The following is a 26,902-nucleotide window of genomic DNA, read 5'->3' as shown; positions in this document are numbered from 1 at the left end:
CGGGGAGTTCTATCGCTCACTATGACGTGGGCTGACCATCAGGGGGTGGCATGGAACGAAGGGAGGCCCCGGCCGGCAGCCAGAAGGCCCCGATCAGCCCTGATCACCAGCCAGGCCTAAGGACCTTACCCGTGCAAGAACTTCATGCACTGGGCCTCTAGTATATTATAATCATGAAAATAGGTTAAAAAGCCATTATGTTCAATATTGCTTTAATGTGGGACAAGTGCTGTATCTGTTTGATGACAGATCCAGAACACTGCCTGGCACACAGTAGGTATTTGTTCAACAGGTGAAAGGTACCACCTGCTCTCATGTTCCCGCCTCCCCACCCACCCTACCCCCCCATTAACAGGAAGCACCTGAAACACTAAATGGCATAGCAGCCCAGGCAGGAAGCAGGAGCCTGGGTATGCCCGCCTAGTAATAAGCACTCAGATATACATGCTTTTGGTCAAAATTAGTAAACTTTATTTAAATTTCAAAAAATAATACACAGAAAGGCAGCTTTAGCTTTGTTCTTGAGGATCAGATGTAACGACCCAGAGCAGGAACTACCCCTAAGAAGTCAAAATACCCTTTACCCCCAATCAAGCCACAGGCAAGGAGGGATCCTCAATTTGGGGACAGACTTGGGTGGGTGGGGTAGGAAGAACACCAGTCAGGAGAGTGGGTTCGGAGACAGCACAAGTGGAGAACAAGACCAAAGCCCCACCGGAAACAGGACCAAACTTCGATGGGGAACACAAGGAGCTATGTACAAAGGAGCCAGGCTGGCGGCTTGCACCCCACGAGGGAGGTGAGAGGACGCCCTTCGCCTTAGCCAGCTGCTGCTGTGCCCTGCTCAGCCTCAGTTCTCCTCATCACTGTCATCTGGGCTGATGGCTGGGCTGGTGAGACTATAGGTGGGGCTGGTGGGCGAGTAGCCCGGGGAAGTGGGCGAGTAGGTAGAGCCTTTGGGGGAGGTGGGTGAATAGGTGGGGCTGGTCGGCGAGTACTTGGGGGAGGTGGGGGAGTAGGTGGGGCTAGTAGGTGAGTACTTGGGGGAGGTTGGGGTGTAGACTGGAGAGGTCGGGGAGTAAGTAGGAGACGTTGGTGAGTATTTCGGGGTGGTGGGCGAATAGGTGGGGCTGGTAGGAGAATACTTGGGAGAGGTGGGCGAATACTTCGGGCTGGTAGGCGAGTACTTGGGAGAGGTTGGGGTATACTCTGGTGAGCTGGGACTGTAGGAAGGGCTGGTTGGGGTATACTTCGGTGAGGTAGGGCTGTAGCTGGGAGAGCTGGGACTGTAGCTGGGCGAGCTTGGGGTATAGGTTGGAGACTGTGGTGTGTACCGTGGACTTGAAGGGGAGTAACTTGGTGAGGTCGGGGAGTAGCTGGGTGAAGTTGGAGAGTAGCTCGGAGAGGTTGGGCTGTAGTTAGGGCTTGTTGGTGTGTAGTTGGGACTAGTAGGTGAGTAGCTGGGCGACGTTGGGCTATAGCTGGGTGATGTAGGGGTGTAATTGGGACTGGTTGGAGAATAGTTAGGGCTGGTGGGTGAGTAACTTGGGGAAGTGGGTGAGTAACTTGGTGATGTCGGAGAATAACTCGGAGAAGTTGGCGAGTAGCTAGGAGAGGTGGGAGAATAGCTGGGTGATGTTGGCGAGTAACTGGGAGAAGTTGGCGAGTAGCTGGGAGAGGTTGGTGAGTAGCTGGGAGAGGTTGGCGAGTAGCTAGGTGATGTAGGCGAGTAGCTTGGGGAAGTTGGAGAATAGCTGGGAGAGGTGGGAGAATAACTGGGGGAGGTCGGGGAGTAGCTGGGAGAAGTCGGGGAGTAGCTGGGAGAGGTTGGAGAGTAGCTGGGTGATGTGGGACTGTAGTTGGGGCTGGTTGGAGAATAGGATGGAGAGGTAGGGGAGTAGGAGGGTGAAGTGGGAGAGTAAGAGGGACTCTGCGGTGTGTAGCCCCCAGGGGAGCGGGGCTCGTAGGCAGGCGACGTTGGTGAGTAGCTGGGAGACATGGCACCACCTGTAGGAAAGAAGCCGAGAGGAGTTAAGTGAGACAAGCCCTAGAGGAAAGATCAGGGAGAAATGAACTTGGCAGTGAGAGACGGACAGCTCACCTGGTGACGGGATGTACGGGCTTGAAGGGCCTGGGGAGCCTGGGGAGCCGGGGGTGGGAGACCAGGCGGGGGAGTAACCCGGGCTGAAGCCACTGGCATCTGAAGCAGCGCTGGGAGAGAAGCCGGCGGCCCCTGGAGTCATTCCACTCCCTGCGAGAGAGAAATGTTACGTTAAAACCAGAGCGGGAGCATCTCAGAGCAAGTTGGAGAGCCGCCTGGGAGGCATGAGGCAGGGGAAGGAAATCTGTCCAATTCAGGAGGAATGTCACACACCCACATGGCCTCAGCCCGCAAGTCATATTTTCTGGCTTTACAGTAATGAAGTTAACATATTAAACTTCAAAAAAAACCAAAAAACAAAAGCCAAGCTGGAGTCCAGCACCCTCCCCAGAGCTCCACGGCCTCCAGTGTTCCAACCTGGTGACCCTCTGCGAGCCCTCGATCCACCCAAAGAGCTCTCTCCTGGGCGGGGCCACTCACCAACACTGGGGGACCAGGCGCCGTAGGCTGGGGTTGCGCCCTGGTTCCAGGGCGTCATGGCTGGAGAAATTCCTCCCATGGGACTGGGTGCTGAGCCGAAGAACATGCCGGTGGCTGCAAAAGGAACACAGCGACTCTGAGTAACAGCCACCCTCCCGTCCAGGGCCTGCCTCCCCTTCACAGGCCCAGCAGGTTCTGGGCAGCCGAGACCCTCATACTCACGTCCGGCAGCCCCCAAGCCGGGGATGTTGGTGGGGATCTCCATGCCGTACTTGCACTTCTCTGCATCGAGGAGGAGGTCGAAACAGCCAGTGCCGGCGGGAGCCAGCTGGCCCAGCATGATGTTCTCAGACACCCCCTTCATGGGGTCGCTCTCTCCGTGCGCAGCTGCTTCCATCAGCACATCCACCTGAGCAGCCAGAAGAGGGCCAGGCCCCATCAGACCCTCCACGCAGCGCTCCAGGGCCGCTCCACCGCCGCACGGCGCACCCCCCCAGGGAGGACAGCACCAGTGCCCAGCACTCCCCCCTCCCCCGCACCCAGCACTTCTGCCATTACCGTTTCCTCGAAGGAGCATTTCATGAGAGGGCCAGTATCCTGGCGGTTGACTCCGTGTCGCGTGATGGCCATCAAGTGGCCACGACAGGTCATGGTATCACACAAGAGAGCCAAGTGCCGGTAATTAACGTAGGAGCCATCAAAGGAGATGACATGGTACAGCTCCCGCTCCAGGGCCTTCCGCACAGCTTCAATTCCCAGCACCTGGAGTGGGGTTGGGGGGAAAGGTCAGGGCAGAGTAGCTCTGCTCGCAGCTCCTACCATCACACAGATCCAGGGGGGCAGCCAGTGAAGCCCAGAGTCAGAAGGGGGTGCAGGCTGAAGACACGGACCACGGACACCCCGAGAGTGGAAAACACAGAAAGCGTCTGTTGCCAAGAGCCCCAGGGACGGGCCTGGAGCCGGATGCAGGACAGACTGCGGGCACGGGGGCCACAGGCTCACCGTGAAGATCTCCACGATGTCATTGGACGTGGTGCGCACGGGGTCCACGTCCTTCTCACTCAGCACCCGCATCAGGCTCACACCGTCCGTCTCCAGGATCCACTCCTGCAGGGCCTTGAACTCCCCGTCCTCGGTGATAATGATCTTCTTCTTATTGTCTGTCTGTGGCAGGTGCATGTACACCTGGAGGGGCACAGAGTGGGTTCAGGTGGGTGGGGCAGGGGTGGGAGGGGGAGGGGTGGGAGGTGGAAGGCTGCTGGGGAGGGAATGGCAGACCTTGCTGATCTGCTCGATACCCTGCAGGGTCATATCTGTCAGCATGTTGGACTCAATGCAGCGCAGAAAAACATCGTCATCCATCTTGTCCACCACCTCTTCCTCCTGCAACGAGAGTGAGGTGAGCTCCTGGAATCCTCCGGTCTCTTCCCAGGCTCCCCACAAACTCTAGCCTCCTCAGGGACCTAACCGCCAAGTCAGGCCCAGACCCTCCCCCTTCGGTTCCAGTGAGGTTATCTGTTCTCCAACAGTTCCATAGCAAGTTCTGATTTTTCATTATTAAAGCACCAGGCAGGCACCCACACCTGCCGAACAAGGAGCTACGCCCAAGAGTGAAGCCGTTAGTCAAACGCTTTCTTGGGTCTTGTTACACCTGCTCTCACACCACTCTTCCTAGGGCACAGCAACTCCTCCTGTCCAACCTGCCCCCAACTCTACCCCCTGCCCGCGTGCCGGAGCTTCAGGGAGGAGAGAGCCAATGACAGGGCTCTGACCCCACTCCAACGCTACCTGCTTTAGCTACATTACTACAGATTTCAAAGACTTTTGATGCTAGAAGTTTTGAAAATCATTGCTAACCACGATTACCCATTCCTACGTTAGGTGGTGTGACTGGCACCTCAAGGCTGCTTTCACTGGAACTTCTTGGTCATGAACAAGATTTAATGGCTTCTTAGATCTGACATATCAAGTTCCTCCTGGGTCCCTTACCTCCTGCATCTTGTTTTCATCACTGTTCATGATGCGGATACGGAGGACCAGCTTCTCTGCATTATCGTCATTAAAGATGCAATTCAAGTCATCGCCAAAACCTGGGGGGTGGAGTCATGAGAAAGATCACACCTATTGGACTTGCTTCTGTCACTGTTCATCTGCAGCTCTCTCCTTACAGGGCGCTCTTCTGCACACACCGCCCCCCACCACCATAGAACCCTTTGGAAAGAGGGAGGGGAAACCCTGAGAAGGAAAAGGGGATGGAGAGGGGACCTGGAGGAGAGATGCCTTGGGGACGAGAACCAGAGCGGAAGAAAGTGGTGAGGGTTGGTGGCTTGTTGGAGACTAGAGTGCAGGGACACGACAGAAGAGGATCCCAGGCTCAACTGCGCTGGGCTGGCCCCCCCAGCCTTACCAGCATTGATCTTTTCAGCAATCTGCTCCATGGTCAGCTTCCGGTCAGTCATGTGCTTCCGGTCCAGCTCCACCCGCAGAAGCCAGGGGGAGATTCGGGCCACATCAAAGTCAGGCATCTCATAGTAGACATTCACCCACTCCTGATCCTCTGCCACCACCGTGCTCTGAGGATTGGGGTCATAGTAGATGGCTGTGTTGGCAGTCACCTTCCTCAACGTTGTATGTTCCAGACGGCACAGAATGTCCTGGGAAGAAAGAAGGATTCATGACACAGTGTTTTAGTAGCTCCAAAGGCCTCTTCAAACCCTCCCGTAGAGAGAACCCCAAACTTTCTATTCAAGAGAAAGAGTTCCCCTCCCTTTCCCCGGCCAGGAAGCCCATCCCCTCAAGTCCTACCTTGGCTCTCTCAGCATCTCGCGCAGACTGGCCCAGCAGGAAGACAGTGAGTGAGGGGGTCTTTGGCTTCTTGGAAATGTTGATGAGCTCCTTAAGCCGGGGCACACCCAGTGTCACATTCTTGGCTGACACACCAGCGTAGTGAAAGGTGTTCAAGGTCATCTGGGTTGCAGGCTCTCCAAGGGACTGTGCAGCCAGAGCTCCCACCATCTCCCCAGGATGGGCCTGGAGGAAGCAGAGAGAGCATCAGAAAAGCCCTCCCTTTTGGTGAATGAAAGCGAGGTGCAGTCAGGGCTGACACTATCTTCTCTTCGTAAAGGACACGGGACAGAGGCATTTGGAAAAGGCAGAGATTTGAAAAGGTGCCAGACCATCTAAATCCCAAATCTCTAGAAGTATGCTGAACTTACAGGGTAAATATTCATTTGGCAATGGTCTTCTAAATAAGATGCTCCCCAATGTATTGTTTTAATTGAGATATAATCAAATTTGATAAAATATAACCTTTTAATTGCAGTCATACAGTATATAGCCTTTTTAGATGGGGTTCTTTCACTTCATTGTTATGGATTTAAGGTTCATTACTGCCTTTTTATGGCTTGATAGCCTATCACTTTTTATCATGAAATAATATTCCCTTGTATGGCCATACCAATTTGGTTTATCCATTCATTCATGGAAGAACATTTAAATAAGTCTTCTTTAATTTCTTTCAGCCATGTTTTGTAGTATTTCCTAGTGAATTTTAATTATTTAGTTTATAAAACTAGATTTAGATCAAATGAATTCTAAAGCTTGCCTATAGTCATAATGCTGCTCTCCTTCAATTAACCTGTAAAGTCCTTAAAGACAGTGATGGTATATTCCAGTACCTATAAATCTCTTTTCTGCTTACTGCAATTCCCTACCTCCATCTAACTTAGAATTCTGCACTGCAAACATTTTAATAAATAACAATAGTACCATTTCATATCCCAGTCATGCCACTTATTTCCTGTATGAACATCGTATAAATACAGTCACACACTCTCCAAGGCTCAGTTTTTATCTCTGCAACATGGAACTAACAGCCCCCTCCTACTAGGGTCGTCCTAGGACGCTCAGGAATAAGGTAGAAAGCCTCACACACAGGACTTGGCGCACAGCAGACTCATAATGAGTGAGAGTTATTGTTAGGTGTCTGTGGGCAGAAGTGGGCTGTTCTCAAGAGCCCAGAGAGGTCAAAGGAGAAAAACAGGGCTGAGGTGAGATAATACTCACAATGGCTTGGTTGAACTTGGACTCAATCTCTCCAAGCAGCCAGTCGAAGGCCTCTCCACTGAGCCGAAATTCCTCAGCCATGCGGCGGGAGCACAGCGTGGACCGAAGGTGAATGTTGAAGAGCAGCGTGGCGTTTTCCTGGGCCTGCCGGCTCAGAGGGTCATCCCCATTCACAATCACCAGCTTCTTGCTCAAGTCTTTGACTCCTGGGGACCAAATGAGGGATGAAGAGCTTGCAGACCACGGTCCAGCAGACTCTTGACGGCTATTCCTGCCTGGAGGCCTCAAAGCAGGTACTCACCCTCTACCACCTTGATGGGGTGCAGGTCCGAGGGAAGGCGAGGGTTGATATGGAAGATTTTCTGAGCATTCCAGATCATGCGCAGCAGGTTACAGGGGAGGACAACCTGAGGCAGGAGCGAAGGGAGGAAGGACCACAGGTTGGGGACAGCCACGCAGGGAACACTTCTCCAGCCCAGCCCTTCCTGTCCACACGCACCTTGCTGTCCCCAGTTGGGAAGATGACCCTGAGCACCTCCCGATCCTCACGCATCCTTTCAAATTCTCGCTCCAGCTCGTTCTGAATGTGTGCGTTGCTCAGCACGTCCTTCACCAGATCCTCCTGCAGAGTGCGCCGCAGGGCCCTCTCATTGGTGTAATCGAAGCGGAACCTGCAGGGACAGGGCGTGGTGTCGGACAGGTGGGCTCTGGGGCCCAATCTCTGCAAAGGAGCCCTGTGAGGCTCCCAAAGGTGTGCGTTCTTCAGGAACAGAGCTTTGGGACAAGAGTCCTGGGCAGGGAAATATAAGATATAGGCCCAAGGACTGCCAACGGGACCCGAGCCTGCAGCCCTCTAAGCTTGCTTTGTGCCGTCACCAGGAACAAGGCAGTGACGGGTCTCAACTCCGCCCTCCACCCACCCTCTGCCATAGCACAGCTGCTGTCGGAGGGTGGTAGTGTCCACTGCAAGACACATCCCGGTGATCTGGGTGGGAAGGGGAATCCCACAACTCTGGCCTGAGCTGCTGGAGGGAGAACCACCCGCCTGCCACCTCCTCACTTCTTCTCAAAAGCCTTGTTGGAAGGCTTGAGGGTAGCCAGGTTCTGGAACTCCACGCTCTCGCCCGCCAGGCCGTCCTCGCCGTAGCGCAGCTGCACCACCTGGTTGATGGAGTTGCGCACAGTGGCGTCATACTTCACCATCACCGACTCCATGGACTTGATCAGCCGCCGCTGGATGTATCCTGGAGGGAGGTAATCAACCATGAGACCCAAGGCAAGAAGAGGCTGACAAAGCCATGAGTCCTCCCTATCTCAGGATGAGCCTTGCTGGTTACTCTGAAGCCTTAACCGACCTGAAGAGCCAGCTAGTAGCCCATCGTCCCTGAGATCTCGTACTAAAAGCTCAGTCCGCTACCAAATGGAACCAGGGCCCAGCAGAGTCCCCGAGGAACCAGCCCCCATGTGACAGGTCAGCAGCAGGGAGCCCCGAGGCCCCATCCCTCATCCTGAAATGCTACAGAGCAATCAAATGAGGGCATCTGCCTAGCTCTTGAGCTTTAGTCTCTATTTTTTCCACAAAGGCCAGATTCCATCTCTGGGAATAGACGACTTTAGCCCGAGAACACCACTCCCCACCCCAGGCACTTTTCTGCCTGTGGTTCACCCTGGGACTGCCACGGGAAACCCTGGCTCTGTAGGCCTCACCAGTCTCAGCAGTCTTGACAGCTGTGTCGATGAGCCCTTCACGCCCGCCCATGGCATGGAAAAAGAACTCGGTGGGTGTGAGGCCGGCCAGGTAGGAGTTCTCCACAAAGCCACGGCTCTCGGGCCCATAGTCATCCTTGATGAAGTGGGGCAGAGTCCGGTGCTTGAATCCAAACGGGATCCGCTTGCCCTCCACGTTCTGCTGCCCGACAACAGCAATGACCTGGGAAACACAAGGTGGGGCGCGTCTGACTCCCTTTGCCTTAAGAGTGAGTTCCCCGTTTTTCCCCAACTGCTCCCCCAGCAACACATACTTCCCCTCCCCTCTCAACTCTCAGTGTTGGCCCCAATCTGAAAAGACAAGGCTCCCACCTGGGAGATGTTGATCTTGGAACCTTTAGCTCCAGACACAACCATAGACTTAAAGTTGTTGTATTCAGACAGGGACTTCTGGGCAGAGGAGCCAGTCTTGTCTCGGGCGTCGTTGAGAATGCGGTTCACCTGGTTCTCAAACGTCTGCCGCAGGGTGTTCCCTGGGGTGGGCTCCAGCTCGTTGTTATGCGCCTTCTCGATGACCTGGGTGCAAAGATGGAGGCAGAGTTCTCAGTGAAACACCAATCCGTCTTACTCCCCTTCTCTCTAACCCACACACCCTCTTTGTTAATTAAGTTCAAAATCCATGAAAGGTTCTTGTTCAGTCTTTACCCAGCCTTCCCTCTCACCTCTATGACATCCTGCTTGGCCTTCTTGATCGTGTTCTGAATGTCCTGGTAAGTCTTGGAATCAGCAATAGAGTCCCCAATGCCAATGGTATGACCTAGAGATAAGGAGAAGCATCAGCAACACCTTCTTTGGTCTCCCAAGAACCATGGGACAGAATCACAGCCAAGAGAGGAGGAGGAGGGACACCCAATCTAAGGACTGAGAGAGGGATGGCAGAGAACAGTCAACAGTGGCAGAGGATTCGTAGAGGGCTTGGCGGAGCCCTGTACTTACCCTCAATGAGGAGCCAGTTGTTAATGACAGTCTGAATGTTGGAATAGAAGAGGCGAGTGATGTCATGGCCCATCTCGAGGTAAGAGATGTGGACCAGGGAGCCAGCTGATGTGCCCAGAGACTTCTTACACAGGATGCCCATGATGAGCTCCCCATTCTCCACCACCACCTGCAGACAGAGCACCCACTCAAGGCCCCTGCTGGGGTTCCCATGTCCAGGTCCTGTCCCCACACCCCCAGAAGCCAGGCCCTACCTTAGTGTCCCCGGGAGAGATGTGCTTGTAAGGGCCGCTGTCCTCGTCGTCGGGGTGGGTGCTGTGGGTGCGGATACAGTTGATGTGGCCTGGTATGATGAGGGAGAAGATCTGCTTGCCTGTCCACAGGGGCCGGGGCTTCAGGATGGCCGGCTGTGGCACCTTTCCGTCCCACGTGGACAGGAACATTAGGAGGTTCATCACTTCACCCTGTGAGATACAGAGCAAGGAAGATGGGAACTTAGAACTGCAGGCCTCAACCCTTGGAAATGCCTGGGGAGGCTACCCTGCCCCAGGAGGAAAGCCAGATTTTGGAGGCAAATAGATTTTAAAAAATGTTTTCCAAAATTTTAATTTAAAAATTTGTCATGAGACAAAAAAAAAGCCCACCAGTAAGTATAAATTACTTGTAATAATAGGAAATAAGTGAAAGTAAAAAGAAGTAGATACACAGAATTTTAACAAGGTCACTGATTTTCCCCTTCACCTTTACTTCCCAGACAATACCGGAAATTACATGACATTTTACGGAATTAAATGGGGAGCTCAAGTCGCACACCCTTTTGGCCTCTGATCTTTCCTAACTTACATTCCTTCCATCTCACAAGCAAGTTAATCTCACAGGTCAGGACAGAGCAGGTCAGGGCAAAGGTCACAGCTCTTCCTCCCCAACCCCAGCCGCACAGCCCGGGGCCTGCGCCTGCCCAAGCCGGGCTCCCTCTCCAGGACACACACCCGCTCCAGGAAGACGTCTCTCTTCGTGAACTTGCGCACGGCAGTGAGCGTGTCCTGCACGATGCCCATGACCGGGCGATTGCTCTGGGGCGTGACGATCATGCGTGGCACCATGGCCAGCTCCTGGATCTCTGCCCGAGTCTCGAGAGACTGTGGAAGGTGCAAGTTCATCTCATCGCCATCGAAGTCAGCATTGTACGGGGTTGTCACACTGCAGTGAGAGAGAGGAGTCCGAGTTGGGAGGATGCCTGACGCCTGCAGTGAAAGCACAGGGAGCAGCCCGGCCCGAGTCCGACGCCCTCAGCCAGCGGACTGACCTAAGGTTCAAGCGAAAAGTCGACCAGGGGAGGATGCGGACCCGATGTCCCATCATGGACATTTTATGCAGAGTTGGCTGCCGGTTGAAGATGACAATGTCCCCATCGCACATGTGCCGCTCCACCTGGGGAGTGAAGTGTGGAAAGTCTCGGTGAAGGGGGGTGCTAGGGATGAATGACGGGGGACCTAAAATGCTTTGTAGATGGAAAGGGATGGTACTTTGGTATTATTTCACTTGAAACACTTATCAACCACCCTCTTTGGGCCGGGCCCTGGGTTAGATACCAGGTTATCAGAGATGACCAAGAATAGTACCCACCAACCCCAGGGAACTCAGTCTGGGGAGATAAGAGATTCTAAACAAGAAGCCTCTGCTCTGTTCCTCCCTCTTCCCTGCCGTACGTGCCCCGCATGCTGCCCTTGGGATTATGTGACTCCCACCCAGACTGTCAGCGGCTAACAACCACAGTCCGGCCTAGAGCAGCAGTGTTTTGAAAGGAGAGTCAATGAGTCTGGATCCTGAGGAACAGGACAGCCACAGCCAGCTCCCACTCTACACAGCTTCCTGCTCAGGTGAGTACGAGGCCTGGCCTGTTCCGTACCTTATAGCCAGTCTGTAGGTGAAGGTCACTGGGCTTGGGGTGGAAACGCAGGTCAATGCGATCCCCATTGTCTCGGATGATGTACTTGGCCCCTGGGTACTGGCTGTTCCCCCTGCGCACTAGTTCCTGAAGTCTAGGAAGGAAACACATGAAATAAACAAAAAACTTCCCAGAAAGCTCTCACTGGCGTTGCTCAAAGCCAAGCCCAATGGAAGCCCAGCTGTAAACGTCAATGCTCCCTTCGGTTCACTCCGAGCCCATCACCCTCAGGTCTCCCCTGCAACGCCAGGCAGGACTTCTGAACTGCGCACACCTGTCAATGTTGAAGGGGGTGACAATCTCTGCAAAGGTCATGTTGGCGGCAATGGAGCGAGGCACGCCAACCTGGTCAATGGAGAGGTTGGGGTCGGGGGTGATGACCGTGCGGGCTGAGAAGTCCACTCGCTTGCCCATCAGGTTCCCTCGCACCCGGCCTTCCTTGCCCTTTAACCGCTGCTTCAAGGACTTGAGGGGACGCCCAGACTTTTGCATGGCCTGTGAGCAAACACAGGGTGAGGGGCACCCCAGCAGTCAGCACTGGCCTCTCCTCCAGAGCTCGGAGGCCTCATGCTGGCCCCCTACCCGTTCCTCTCGTGCCCCGAGTAGGGAGTGTGCCGACTCACTCGAGGCAAGCCAGGCAGCTCATTGTCCACCATGGTGGCCACATGGAACTGGAGGAGCTTCACGTCCTCTGCAATGACGTGGGCCGCCGCGCCGTTCTGCTCATTGCGCCGAAGCTGGTTGTTGATCTTCACGATGTCGGCCAGTTTGTGAGTCAGGTCATCCTGAAGTAGGAAGTCAGCAGAGTCACAATCCAGCTCCCACTGAGCACTCAGCACGTGTGTGCTGCACACAGCGCCTCTGGCGTCCTCATCCCACCCTGAGAGGCAGGTCTGCTCTCTCCTTTCAGTTAGAGAAGCACCTTCATGAACTTTAACCACCTTAGGGACCTTGGTCAAGGTCATACAGCTAGCAAGGGGCAGGTATTTTCAGACTCAGATGATCTGTCCATCATCCATGCACTGTACTCTCCCACTGGCTCCTGTATGTACATCCTCCCCGCCCCCCCACACCCCAACACCTGCCAGTCAGCTGAGAGGAAGAGTCCAGAAGCCACTGACCTGGTTGCGGGCAGAACCCTGCATCACAACGGCAGGCCGCACAGACAGCGGAGGCACCGGCAGCACCGTGACGATCATCCACTCGGGCCGGGCGTAGCGCGGCTCCATGCCCAGCACAAAGCACTCCTCGTCCGAGATGCGCTTGAAGATCTCATGCACGCGCTCGGGACTCAGCAGGATCTTCTTCTCCTGAGAGTCCTCATTGACATGCTTCCACTCCGCATACAGCTCCAGGCCTGAGCGCCGGATCCTGGGCTGGTACCGCCCACAGCCACCATGGCCCTTCCCAGGAAAACGAGGGGCCTTTAGAACCCAGGGATCGGGCCTCTGGGACCCCCCCCCCTCCCTCCCCACAGTGCCTCCCAGCCCCAGCTACCTTTTCTTTGGTCAAATCCTCATCACCTTCAGGTTGCTCCACACCAAACTTGTTGTCCATCTCCTCCCCCGCTGAGGGCAAATGAGCAAAGGACTTGCAGAGGTCATAGACGTGTGTGAGCCGCTTCTTGGGCTGCCCCTTAGACTTGGCCAGAATGTCCTTGATCTTGGGGTTGTTCTGGGGACAGAGCAGAGCAGCGTCAGGCGGGCCTGCTCCTCTGCCCCCGCACCATGTAACCCCTCCCCTGGGCCGGGCCCACCCCACTCACTGAGTCCACAAGCAGCTTGGAGCAGAAGAAGCAGACACAGCGCAAAACTTTCATCGTCTTCACCAGGAAGCCCACGTGAAACACAGGCTTGGCCAGCTCGATGTGGCCGAAGTGGCCAGGGCACTCTGTCATGTTTCCTGTGGGAACACACACCCAACGTTTTCCTCCCAGCTCTCACCTCAGAGACGAGGTCTCCAGGGGTCCCCGCACAGGCCTGGGTTTCTTTAAGGACGTAAGCTCCCCCTTCCCTTCATGACTCCACACCAACCCCCCCAACACTCACCTGCACATGTTTGGCAGCGGCCAGTTCGCTCAATCACCCCTTGCCTCGGATCCATAAGCCCCCCAAGCTTGGGCCGGCCTCCCTCAGTTGTCTCAGGGTACTTGATACCACCCTCTGTCACAGACATTCGCTTCTGAAGGAAGAAGAAGGCCAAGAACAACTAAATAGGATTCCTAGTTTCCAGACTTTACATACCTAAAGCCTCAAAGGCTCACAGCTATTGACAGAAGACTAAGCAAGTTTACCCTGGAGTGAGGGGAATGGGGGGGTCAGTATGTGAACACCTCTGGAAGTAACCAAAATTGAATATCACAAGTCAAGACCCGTCCGAGTCTGAGTTAGGGAGAAGTGGTCAGACCAGCATTCGGTTAATCTCAAGCTCCATGTAAGCTGCGACCTCTAGGACATGACCAGACATCCCTCCAGGTTGAATTCTAAGCCACTGACATATATAGGGTTGAACAGCAAAAAAATAGTTGTTTTAAGAAAAACAACAAAAACACCAATGCCTGTTTCTTCCCCAAAGCTGAAATCAAGCCCAGAATCTGAGCCCCTGGCAGGAGCCTCTGTTCCCGCTGGAATGGCACAGGTGTCCTGCTTCAAGACATGCCTGACAGCTCTACGAAGTCAGGTAGCCCATCCTCATAACCTCCCCTTCTCAAGGGCCTGGCCAGCGTGAACCCTTCCATGTTCAGATAGAGATTTTATAATAAGTCAGGAGAGCCAGGAGCTAGAGTGAAGGGTTGGCGGAAATTATTTGGAGCAGACGTAAACCCAGGCCCTCGCGAGATGAAGGCAGAGGCAAGGTCTAGAATTCTGAGGAAGGTGGGGCCAGGAACCACTGGCACCAATTCAGTGAAAGAAAGGTTGAGATGAAGAGCTCAGAGGTAGATACGCACGAAAGGAGAGATTTCTGCCCTGGGCTACAGGACGGTTGAGGAAACCTTTAGTTTTCACACACCCACAACCGAAGACCTTTAAAGTAGGTAAGGTTTCTGGTCCACTAAACTTCCTAAGGGAAGAACTCAGACACGAGAAACCTGAGGCTGGTGAAGCGAGCTGCTTGAGGAGCCAGCTCAAGAAGTCACACCCAACCCTTTCTGCTCCCAAACACGCTCACCCACTCTACCATGCTGCAGCGTAAGTGACGATTCAACTTCTAGAATACATCTTGGTGCCAAGCGCAGTGCTAGCTGATTCATTCTTATTTTCATAATTTATAAACTATGTGCCACTGTCTTTATTTTACAGATTACAAAACTGAGGCCCAAGGTCACGCAACTAGAAGGCATTAGAGCCAGAACCTGCCTGTGCCTTCTTTCCACTGCATCATGCTGGGGGGAAAACAGGTGAATTCAAACCAGCAAAGGGCAAGATTATGATATGAGTGATTATACAGCCATCTTCCTAAATATCCCCTCTCCTTCCACTACCACCGTCCCTACCACCGCTCCCGATGGGACCCTTCTCTGCCTTGGCTTGTGGGACCACTCCTTGACCATCTCTCTCCCTACCTCTGGCTGCTGCTTCTTAGTCTCTCCCCAGGCTCCTCTGCCTTGGTCTGCTCCTTAAACACTGCTGCTCCCCAAGGTTTTGTTCGCCCCCACTCCTCACAGCACTCTATAGGCTACCCCATGATTTTCACTATATACTGATGAGGTCCAAATTCCCTCCAGGCATCACCCTTCTTTTGGATTTGGAAGTCACATATGTAACTACAACTAAGCCCCCTGCAGATACCTACTGATAAATCAAATTCAACATGTCTAAAATCGGACGCCTTTTCCACAAAAATCTCTCCTTTCTCTTCAGTCCCCTCTAAGGTGGTGGCACTCAAGACCCAAACCAATACTTACCCCTTCTCACTGTCAGGTCTGATGGAATAATAGAATGGATACTCCTCCCCTGGGAAGTGACCTTTAGACCACTTCACAACAGACAGTCCCTTTCGCTTAGCACTTGCGAAGACCACATTCCACTTGCTAAGACCATTCTCTTTCCCCTCAGGACCCGCCCAGAGAATTCCCCACCCAGAAAAAGCCCGCCCAGAGTCCTTTAAAAATCTCTGACTCCCTGTCCCTGGATGCTGGCACCATTTTGGGGCTCAGCCCATCTGGGTATCCAGATTACCTAATAAATTCATAATTCTTTACCCCTTTTGGCTTCGTGTGTTCCTCCTTCGGGGACCCTAACACTTACCCTCAGGCTCCTGGTTTAGAATTATGAACTGTGTAATCACTTAATAAGCCCAGGATGTAATTACCCATTCATTCACCAAGTATGGGTGTATCTCGTCTGTAACTCCTAAATATTTCTTGAGTTTGCCCCCTTCTCCATCCCTACCACCACTGCCCCAGGTCAGGCCTTTCCTTTGTGGTCCACATCAGAGCATCCCATAGGTCATCAATCTATGTCTCTCCAACCCATACATGCCACAATTGGGGTGTTCCCTCTAGAATGGAAATCTAATCTTCATACCCTCTTATCCTCAGAATGATGTCCAAATTCAGCAAGACAGCTTACAAAAGGGTTTTATGATGTTCTCACCTTCCTTTCTTTTCCCACCTCTATAACAGAGTTCCCTGAGGTCCCTCTATCACAGTGATGGCGAACCTTTTGAGCTCGGCGTGTCAGCATTTTGAAAAACCCTAACTTAACTCTGGTGCCGTGTCACATATAGAAATTTTTTTATATTTGCAACCACAGTAAAACAAAGACTTATATTTTTGATATTTATTTTATATATTTAAATGCCATTTAACAAAGAAAAATCAACCAAAAAAATGAGTTCGCGTGTCACCTCTGACATGTGTGTCATAGGTTCGCCATCACTGCCCTCTCACCTGGCTGTGCGCTGCACTCCTCTGGGTATTTGGTCAACGTGCAACCACCGAGCCACGCTGGTGGGGCAACAGCTTTAATAGGTATCTCTCCACCCCATTTATGCTCCAACTGCCAAAGAGTTCTCAAAATTCCCTGTCTTCACATGCCCCTCCTTTCCAGTAAACTTCTTTTCATTCTTTAAGAGCCAATTCAGCCCTGGCCAGGCAGCTCAGTTGGTTCGAGCATCGTCCCGATATGCCAAATTGTGGGTTCGATCCCCAGTCAGGGCACATACAAGAACCAACCAATGAATGCATAAGTAAGTGAAACAACAATTCCATGTTTCACTCTCTCCCCCCCTCCCTTCCTCTCTCTCTCTAAAACCAATTTTAAAAAAAGACCCAATTCAAACGTCACCTCTCCAATTCTTCGTAGCCTTATCCACACCCCAGCAAGGTCCTTAGTCCAATTTTTAATTACTTATTTACACATTTGTCTCTCCCATTGGACTGTAATCCTTGAAGGCAAGGATTATGTTTCATTTATCCTTTCTATCCTCAGCGCCTAGCACAGTAACCAGCACATGGTAGAGGCTCAGTAAATATTTGTTGCACGTGTAGGAAATCCCTTATTAGATTGTAAGTAATTTGAAGACAAGAATAGCTTTACACTACCTAAAAGATAGTGTGGGCTATTACTGTCTTTAATCCTTCTTGGAATAAGTTGGGGTATAAATAAGTTAGGATATGCTTTCCATGGAAGACAGTTGCTTTTAATGAATAGGAGTCAATGCCTTCAAATGTATTCAAGCACCCATTTCCCCTGACTTTGCCCAAGCTTTTCATAAACCCCAGCACCAAACCTCCTTGCTTCTTTCCCCTTACTCAGCAACATCAAAATACTTTTTTTCTTCTTCTTTTTGAGAGGAAAGGAGAGGGAGAGAAAAATATTGATGTGAGAGATACATCGATTGGTTGCCTCCCGCATGACCCCCAATCAAGAGCCCGAAACCTGGGCATGTACCTTGACCAGAAATCGAACCTGACTCTTCCGTGCATGGGACGACATTCCAACCAACTGAGCCACACTGGCCGGGGCCAAACATCTTTTAACCGCAAAGACAATAGCTTTACCTTGCAGCCAATTCTCAGAGCCTCAGTATCTCAATATACACCCCACCTCAAGACTTAAGAGAAAATATTCTACCCTTAAATATATCTGTTCCACGAGAGGATTCTTTACCCATCCTCCTCCTACCCAAAGTGGAAATTTCATTCCCTCAAAACTGGCCAGTGTGACTTGGTTGGAGCGTCATCCCGTGCACCAAAAGGCCACAGGTTCAACTCCTGGTCAGGATACATAACCAGGTTATGAGTTCAATCCCTCCCCCACCCCACCCCACCCCCACCCCCCCGTCGGGGTGCATATGGGAGGCAACCAACTGATGCTTCTTTCTTTCTAACTTATTTTAGAGAGGGAGAGAGACATCAATGTGAGAAACATCTATCGCTGACTTTCTCTTCTCTCTCCCTCCTTTCCTCTCTCCGCCCCCCCTCTCTTTCTCAAATCAATAAAAGCATATCCTCAGGTGATTAAACAACAGGAGCACTATATAAACAGCAAGCAATGACCCCTGTAAGTTTTGTGAACAGCCTTTTCATGCTTTTTAAAAAATGAAAATGTTCCGGGTTTTTTTTTTCCATAAATGGGGTCTTATTCTGCATATTGTTCAATAACGCTTTCATTTATCCAGATTCCTAAACTTATTGGTCCAATGCCTTAGTGTCTCAGTAATTTTCACAACACTCCCTAGACAAAAACAAACAAAAAAACACCACTTACTAAGTACTTAGATCCAAACAGCTTAAGTATTTATGTCCTACCAACTTAACACCATTTGAAAAAATACACTAAATTTGAGAAAAACGTTTTTAATATATTAAAGCACCCCCCCCCCCCCAATAACCACAATTATTTACTTATGATACCTGGTGGGCACTGCACAATTTCTCAAATCTTAGAATCAGATTGGACAGGACCACCCTATTTCTTGCTCTACAATGATCTTGCCCAGAATTTAGCAACTGCTAAAAACCAAGCTTCACAAAGACATGACGTCATCTGAAAGGGTTTGGTGCCACCTAATGTTGAAAAGGAACTACCTGGCACTAGTAGTTCCCAGATGTGCTTGTGTTTCTAGAAAATGTAAAATCTCTCACGGGTACCTGTGAGTCTGCTGCAGAGCCTCAACAGTTTGGGATTTAATTTATTGGGAAGGTCTTGTTCTACTGTAAAAATAGAACCTGAGTTATTCAACAGGATTCCTATTAGTAAATTAATACTTAGGAAATTTATAATTTCAAACAATGTTGCAATAAAATACTTCTACATGTATCTTTGTGTACTTGTCCAATTATTTCATTCACTCATTTGACAAACTTTTTAATTACATGCCTTATGTGCCAGGCACTATTTGAGATGCTGAAAGAAGAGAGTGAAAAGTCTCTTATAAAATTTACATTCTATTGAGGGAGCAAAAAAACCACACACAGAAAAACGAATTCTCTCAGGTAGTGACAGGTTATGAAGTAAAATAAATCAAGACTAGAGGTTATAGGGCCATGTGACTCTGGTTGAGCGTCAAACCCAGGAGGTCACGGTTTGATTCCTGATCAGGGCACGTGCCTGGGTTATGGGCTGGATCCCCAATAGGGTGTGCAGGAGGCAGCCGATCAATTATTCTCTCTCATCATTGTTTCTATTTCTCCCACCCTCTCTGAAATCAGTAAAAAATATATATATTTTTAAAAAAAGACTAAGGGTTGGTTATAGAATGCAGAAGGATGTCATTTAAATAGGGTGGTGAGGAAAGAGCTCCCTTGACATGACATCTGAGCAGAGAAACATCGATCAGCTGCCTCCTGCACACACACCCCCACCCCCACTGGGGATGTGCCCACAACCAAGGTACATGCCCTTGACTGGAATCGAACCTGGGACCCTTCAGTCCGCAGGCTGACGCTCCATCCACTAAGCCAAACTAGTTAGGGCCAAACACCCAACCTTTGATGAAATATCTGGAATTGTGTTTGCTAACTGCCAATATTAGTTTCTTGGTGATGGAACTTGCAATGGGCCCCTAAAATTCGTCTGTTTCATGTCGGGATCTCTGCGGTGCGCTGCCAGTCACCCTTCTCACCCTCCAGCCTCAGCTGCGGCCAGGCTAACACCCTAACAAAACTGAACTCTGAGAAGCCTCTAGGCTGGACCCCACGTTGCCTAGGGCCCTAGGCGTTGCTGTCGCCTAGGACTGCGAGCAGCGCCACACCCCGCCCGCAGCGAGGAGGGAGGAAGAGTCGAGGGCAGATCCGCTTACCAGATCCGCTTACCAGTTCATCCGGGCTGAGAACTCCGAACTGCACTCGCTTGATGGTGCGCAGCGGGCATGCGCTGTCCCCGGAGGGGGGGCCACCCCCGTGCATCGCGGAGGCAGGCGCGCTGCGCAGGCGCAAACCTCACTACAAAAAGCCTGCGCCGCCTCCGCCTAAGAGCTCAGACCCCGTCGGGGCGGCCGCCGGGAAGGATCTTCCCTAAGTAGGGAAGGGAAGGCCGGAGGAGGGAAAGGTTGGGGGAGGGAAGGAGGCGGGGAAATGAAAAGGAGCGAAAGGAGTTTTCCTCCCTGTTTCCGGAGGTTTTTCGTTTCTCAAAAAGGAAAAAAAAGGAGGAGGGGGAAGGAAAAGGGTTCAGAGGGGGGAGAAGAAAGAGGGTAACAAATAAATAGTTAACCGGGCTCCCGAACGGCAGAGGTTACGGCAGTTTGTCTCTCCCCCTTCCGGGAGCCGCCTTCTTCTCCAACCGTCCCGGCCGCGCTCTCGGCGCTTCTGAGAAGAGAACTGAGCGAATGACGCCTTTTATAGAGCCGTCCCTGCATCCCCGCCCCTTCCTTTCCCGCCCTCCCTTGCGCTCCAGGGCGGTCTGCGCCGGCCCGCACGGGGGCGCGCGCTCCAGTCGTTGCTCCTCCCTTCCCGGCTCCGGGGTTGAGCGACCTTTGAAATGACAGGGGGGAAGGGAAATTGAATGCCTCCACCTCCCTAAACTGCTCGCTCCCGCGCTGAGGTTTGAGGTTTGAGGGATCGAGGGTGAATATAGGCTGTGTAGAGTCTAGTTTGGAGTGTGTTTCATCTTCAGCCCAAGTTTGTCATTAATATCCCCCCCCGCCCGCTGGAAAATGGTCTGTTCCGTGACTCGGTAATGAAGAAGGCGGGGCCGACGGGGCTCTCGCAGGGGGTAGTGCTGGGGCCGCCCTTGGTCATGAATATGCAGTAGTCGCGCTGAATATGTATGAGTCGATCAAGACGGCCTGGCCGAGTGTTTGTCCGGAAGTAGCTATTTGCCGAGAGGCCTCCTGGGACGGGTGGGCATCTTCTGGCCGCGAACGGCGGAGCCCTGTACGCGGCCCGAGTGCGGAATCCCCGGCCGGAGCCGCTCGGAGACCTCGGCTCAGGCCTGTCCGGAAGGCGCTGCCTGGGAGGGAGATCACGGACCGTGACGATCCAGGAAAAGCAGATTAGCCGCGGGGCGGGACGCGAGCCCCGGGGGTCAGGGCCTAGCATCCGAACGTTAGGGAATCCTCTCCCTTCTAGAATATTTCAGGAAAAGGGTGGGGGAGGGGGGCTCCCACTATCCTTCCACAGCGGAGAGGACACAAACTGTGCAGCCACATTCAGGGTGATCCTTGTTTGATGTCAGTGTCACGTCACCACCCCAAATTGGCCAGGGAGGGGGGACGGGTTGGGGTGGAGGGAGGGAGGGGGCACAGCCACTGGGAAGGGCAATCTCACGCAAGGAAAACAGGCAGACGCCCTTCCCCCAGCGCAGCTGATTGCTCTCCTGGCCTCCAAACGCCCCAGCCATGGCCTTCTCCCTGTGCTGGGGTGCCGATCTCCCCGTGACTCATGGCCTGCCTGCCTCAGCTCCTTGGATCTGCTCCTCGGACAATATTTATTACTCTTATCCGGTCCTCTTGCCCCAGCCTGGATTCCACATCTCTTGGTCCCCAGGCTTGTGCCAGGTCTTCCAGGCAGTCCCTTTCCACCAGGTCCCGGTTCCCCTGGACCCCAAGGTCTGTCCCTGTCCCACACCAGTTGCCCTTGCCTTTCCCCCCACCCCCATCCCCACCCCCAGCTCTCAAGTCAGTCTCACTCCTCCACCTGCCCTGCCCTCTCACAGCTGAGGTTCTGGGCCTTGGTGATGGCCAGCACAACCACTGCCCCAGTGATGTCAGAGGTGCCACCATCTCTCTCGCACTGGCCAGTGTGGCTCAGTCGGTTGGAGCGTCTCCTGTACATTAGAAGGTGGCATGTTCAATTCTCGGTCAAGGCACAAACTCAGGTTGTGGGCTCAATCCCAGTCAGGGGTGCGGGGGAGGGTGTGGAAGGCAGCCAATCAATGTTGATGTTTCTCCCTCACATCCATGTCTCTCCCTCTCCCCCCTTCCTCTCTCTCTCTAAAAAAAAAAAAAAAAAAAAAGTCGTGGCTGGTGTTGCTTGGTGACTAGAGCATCAGCCCACACACTGAAGGGTCTTGGGTTTGATGCCAGTCAAGGGTACCTGAGTTGTGGGTTCGCTCTCCCCTATTAGTCGATACGGCTTTTTCACATTGATGTTTCTCTCTCTCTCCCCACCCCTTTCTCTCTTCCACTCTCTCTGAAAAAGCAATGGAAAAAATATCCTTGTCCTACCCAGTTTGGCTCAGTGAATAGAGCATCAGCCTGCGGACAGAAGGGTCCCGGGTTCGATTCTGGTCAAGGGCATATGCCCAGATTATGGACTTGATCCCCAGTAGGGGGTGTGCAAGAGGCAGCTGATTAATGATTCTCTGTCATCATTGATGTTTCCATCTCTCTCTCCCTCTCCCTCTCTGAAATCAATAAAAATATATTTAAAAATATATATATTCGGGGGAGAAACCAAGATGGCGGCATAGGTAAACACCGGAAATTGCTGCCTCGCACAACCACTTCAAAAATACAACTAAAAGACAAAATGGACATCATCCACAACCACAGCAAGGCTGGCTGAGTGGAAATTCTACAACTAGACAGAAAGAGAAAAGCACACAGACTCAGAGGAGGTGTGGAAGTAAAGTGCAGAGGTACAGAGGCGCACGTGGAAAGGGCTGGCAACTGAGGACACGGTTGTCTTTTTCAATCGGGAGGGAGTCTCAAGCTCCCGACTGCTCTGAACTCCAGTTCCAGGTGAGTCTCTTGGGACCCAGACTCATACGGGGAGAAACTGGACTGTCTGGCATCGGTCGGAACTCGAGGGTGGCTTTCTCTCAGAGGTGCTTGCAGCGATTACCGGGACACTGAGACATGGGGCCTCTTAGGGCAGGACTGAGGAGCAGCCATAGCTGCTTGCTCCACCCTGTTGATCCCCTGAGACCCCACCCCACCCAAGCTGTGCACAGAGGCTTTTGCATATGAAAGGCCTGGCCCTTTGCAATCAGAAAATTACCTAACAAACTGCAGCTGGGCCAGACAGACCCAGAACTTCCAAAAGGAGGCCCAAGGCCCTGCAGCAGCTTGCATTGCTTCACAGCTGGGCCTCATCTGGGCACTTCCAAACCCCAAACAAAGAGGAATCTGCAGATCTCTCCATAGCTCCTGCTGAGTAGCCTCAGGCAGAAGCTAAATTAGCACCTCCTTAGAGATCCAAGAGCCAATGTACCCAGTGGTCAGAGTGGGACCATCCAGATTACAACTCCTCAGATCCATAAGGAACACACTCAGGGGGCAGACTCAGTGAGCACCAAAGCCCCACTGAAGCAAGTCTTGCCCCAGAAGGGTGTCTTCAGCACAGACGTTTTCCCACTGCAGACACAGCTGATTCTCACAGCCAATTGGCCTGGAGGTCAATTCCTCCCAGTGATAACTACAACAATCAAGGCTTAACTACAACAAGACTGTGCACAAAGCCCACAAAGGGGTGCACCAAGAGTGTCCACCTCAGGTAATTGGGGAGGCTGAGCCACTGGGCCCTATAGGACACCTAGCACAGAAAGCCACTCTATCAACACAGGGAAGCATAAAAAATGCGGAGACAAAGAAACAGGTCACAAACAACAGAAATGGAGGAAAGCAAACTACAGGATATAGAGTTCAAAACTACACTTATAAGGTTTTTTAAGAATTTTCTAGAAACCGCTGATAAATTTAGTGAGACCCTCAAGAAATCTAGTGAGACCCTCGAGGATATGAAAAAGGACCAACTAGAAATTAAGCATACACTGAAGGAAATAAAGAATATTATACAGAGTTCCAACAGCAGACTAGAGGATCGCAAGAATCAAGTCAAAGATTTGAAATATGAAGAAGCAAAAAACACCCAACCGGAAAAACAAAAAGAAAAAAGAATCCAAAAAATATGAAGATAGTGTAAGGGACAACTTCAAGCGTACCAACATCCAAATTATAGGGGTGCCAGAAGAAGAGAGAGAGCAAGATATTGAAAACCTATTTGAAGAAATAATGACAGAAAACTTCCCCTACCTGGTGAAAGAAATAGACTTACAAGTCCAGGAAGTGCAGAGAACCCCAAACAAAAGGAATCCAAAGAGGACCACACCAAGACACATCATAATTAAAATGCCAAGAGCAAAAGACAAAGAGAGAATCTTAAAAGCAGCAAGAGAAAAAAAGTCAGTTACCTACAAGGGAGTACCCATATGACTGTCAGCTGATTTCTCAACAGAAACTATGCAAGCCAGAAGGGAATGGCAAGAAATATTAAAAGTGATGAAGAGCAAGAACCTACAACCAAGATTACTTTATCCAGCAGAGCTATCATTCAGAATTGAAGGTCAGATAAAGAGCTTCACAGATAAGAAAAAGCTAAAGGAGTTCATCACCACCAAACCAGTATTATATGAAATGCTGAAAGGTATTCTTTAAGAAGAGGAAGAAGAAGAAAAAGGTAAAGATACAAATTATGAACAACAAATACACATCTATCAACAAGTGAATCTAAAAATCAAGTGAATAAATAATCTGATGAACAGAATAAACTGGTGAATATAATAGAATCAGGGGCATAGAAAGGGAGTGGACTGACTATTCTCGGGGTGCGGGGGAAGGGGTGTGGGGGGTGCGGGAAGAGACTGGACAGAAATTGTACACCTATGGATGAGGACAGTGGGGGGTGGGTAAGGGCAGAGGGTGGGGGGCGGGGACCGGGTGGAGGGGAGCTATGGGGGGAAAAAAGAGGAACAACTGTAATAATCTGAACAATAAAGATCTAATTAAAAAAAATATATATATATATATGTATATATATATATATATCCTTAGGAGAAGATTACCAACAATAAATAAATAAACAAATAAAATAGCCCAGCCAGTGGGTGTGGCTCAGTGGTTGAGCATCAACCTATGAACCAGGCATAGTTCAATTCCTGGGCAGGGCACATGCCCAGGTTTCAGCTGCGGTCCCCAGTAGGGGGTGTGCGGGAGGTGGCCTATTGATGATTCTCTCTCATCATTGATGTGTCTGTCTCTTCCTTTCCCTTCCTCTCTCTGAAATCAATAAAAACATATTTTTAAAAATAATAAATAGAAAAGAAAAGAAAAGGTGCCACAGTCTCATAGAGCACCTAATACTGCAGCATCGCGGGGGCCACCACCACCTCAGGGAGTGGACTGACTCAGAGTGCAGGATAGTGCACACCAGGGCAGGGTGGACCTTGGTGACCGAATAGCTCACACAAAGGAGACCAGAGCAAAGATCACCACTGCCCTCACACAGCTCCAACTCAGAGGAGAGGATCAATGGGCAGCAGGGGAAAGGAGAAAGGCCTGGTACACAGCCCACCAGGTCCATCAAGCCAAACAGGAAGGCACTGTTGGTAGGCAGGAGGGGGAGCCCCAGCGATAGTGCCAGGCCGCCCAGAAAAGCGAGCACATAGCTCAGAGCCATGCAGAGGCCCTTCGTCCCCTCGGTAGTATCCCTAGTCCAGGTCCCACAATGAGGATGAGTCCCACGGAGCTGCCCACTAGGCCATACCAGTCCTAGTGACTGAGACCCTGGCTCTCGAGACAGAGGGCGAGGAGAACAGAGCAGATGATGGAAAAACTTTTGTGAACGAGGACAGTGTGGCCAGCAGGCATCACCTGAGTGAGAGCGTACAGGCAGGGGCCAGGCAAAGGGGAGGTGGAAGAGGCATCAACAGATGAGCAGCTCCAGCAAGGATAAGTGGGAAATCTGGTAAGACGCCTGGGAGAAGGGGCCCAGCCGGGCCACAAGCAGACTCGTGGTGACAGTACAGGTGCCGGGGGAGGCTGGGCGGAGTGGAGGGCCCGCCATGATGACTGGGTGAAGTTGGCAGGTTGAAGTAGGGGTGAGTGCCAGCTTGTTAGGGAGAAAAGAGCTCAGGCATTAGGGCAGCCATAGTCCAGGGGACATGAGACAGGGCAAATGTCAGGCTGGGGTCTAGGACCCCGTGGACTGTAGAGGGGCAGGCTGTCTTGCTGAGGAACTCGGGAGCGAGAAAGGGCCTGAAAGATGGATGAGGCAGTGCAGTGTGGTAATACGGCAGGAAGTAGGGAGTGGGCAGTCCTGGAGCACTGTTTCTCTGGGTAAGTTGTTCCTGGGAGGAGAAAAGGAAGAGCCAGCGATGCTCGGCTGGTATGAGGAAGAGGAGGTGGCCTCTGACGCTATGTGTTTATGTGATGTCACAGGTTCCAGGGACATCTGGGTACACCACGGTGAATGTCATTTGTTCCTTCTCTAGGACAGCTGGCAAGTGCTACGGGAGGAGGGAGCAGGGAGCAGCCAGGAGTTATAAGGGAGGAGGCTATGGCCCCTTAGCCCTCACACTCACCATCTTTCCTTGGACTTCCTCCACTCCTCCTGCTCAGGGCCCCTGGGACCCTTAAGAGCTCCAGCCATTGTGACCTGATGGCAGGGGTGGGGTTCTTCCCCGAACCTCCCCGAGATGGGGGTGGGCCTGTTTTCTCTTTGTGTCCCACTCTGCTGGCTTTACATCTCTGCCTCTGTGATTCCAAAGTTGTTCTGATTCTTTTTTTTTTCTTCTTTTTCTCTTTAAGACTAGCTCTGTGATGCGACTTCTTTGGTTTTAATTTGTCGTGTCTCACCTTGTTTCAGAAAGGAACTCTGAGGGCTGGTTCCTCACCCTCCTGAGTTTGGGATTTTTGAAGACCAGGGAGGAGGCTTGGGGACAGTCCCTCTGGAGTTGCAGGAATGTGTTTCTTCTGTGTGTTTTGTCGGTGCTGTCCGAGGAGGCCCACACCAAGGCCTCTGCATTAGGGACCAGTACATAGAATTGGATATTTCCTCTGGTGGACAAAATACCTAGCTGCCTGCTCATCTGCGCTGGTAGCCATCGATGGGCCTGTTCCCAGAGGCTGGGCATTCCTGGGCCTGGCCTGGTGCGGGTGCCCTGCATTTCTGGGGAGGGTGTGTGTGTGTGTGTGTGTGTGTGTGTGTGTGTGTGTGTGTGTGTGCTGGCTCTGTGAGTGTGCTGAACCTGGGTCTGCGGGTCCCACCGAGGCCCGACTGCGAGCCGAGCCTGCCATGTTGTGGGTCTGCGCCCTGACAGGCTGTGCGATCTCTGGGCGGAGTGCCAGGCCGAGTGGAGGGCACTGAGTGTGTGTGTGTGTGTGTGTGTGTGTGTGTGCTGGGGGAGGGGGCTGTCCCTTCCTAGGAGCGGGTGGTCGTG

At 52.0% G+C, this 26,902-nt stretch overlaps 2 protein-coding genes across 2 annotated transcripts; both read right to left on the bottom strand.

Annotated features, from left to right (window-relative positions):
- Positions 1–448: 448 nt before the first annotated feature.
- On the bottom strand, positions 449–20,056 carry POLR2A (RNA polymerase II subunit A). Its single transcript, XM_006105498.3, has 29 exons — positions 19,558–20,056; positions 13,346–13,478; positions 13,063–13,199; positions 12,795–12,971; positions 12,419–12,700; positions 11,921–12,082; positions 11,572–11,792; positions 11,259–11,391; positions 10,656–10,780; positions 10,339–10,549; positions 9,604–9,813; positions 9,350–9,518; positions 9,076–9,170; positions 8,726–8,929; positions 8,354–8,576; positions 7,707–7,890; positions 7,146–7,317; positions 6,948–7,053; positions 6,647–6,852; positions 5,387–5,611; positions 4,989–5,235; positions 4,571–4,671; positions 3,860–3,964; positions 3,584–3,766; positions 3,140–3,343; positions 2,804–2,990; positions 2,582–2,695; positions 2,102–2,251; positions 449–2,007 (listed from the first exon to the last, which is right to left on the bottom strand). Exons 1-29 carry the CDS (start codon positions 19,648–19,650, stop codon positions 851–853), a joined length of 5,916 nt encoding a protein of 1,971 aa, XP_006105560.1. The 5' UTR covers positions 19,651–20,056; the 3' UTR covers positions 449–850.
- Positions 20,057–20,958: 902 nt separating this feature from the next.
- Positions 20,959–26,112, bottom strand: SLC35G6 (solute carrier family 35 member G6). Its single transcript, XM_023746522.1, is given in 10 exon segments — positions 20,959–21,451; positions 24,792–24,865; positions 24,868–24,932; positions 24,935–25,017; positions 25,019–25,163; positions 25,166–25,356; positions 25,358–25,480; positions 25,482–25,572; positions 25,755–25,810; positions 26,045–26,112. Coding segments are annotated over 10 exon segments (981 nt in total). The 3' UTR covers positions 20,959–21,366.
- Between the last annotated feature and the right edge of the window lie 790 nt (positions 26,113–26,902).

This window comes from Myotis lucifugus, unplaced genomic scaffold, assembly GCF_000147115.1.
Source record: "Myotis lucifugus unplaced genomic scaffold, Myoluc2.0 scaffold_690, whole genome shotgun sequence".
Lineage (NCBI taxonomy): Eukaryota > Metazoa > Chordata > Mammalia > Chiroptera > Vespertilionidae > Myotis > Myotis lucifugus.
Note: the sequence above shows the minus strand (reverse complement) of the source record. Positions and strands in the feature narration are given on the sequence as shown.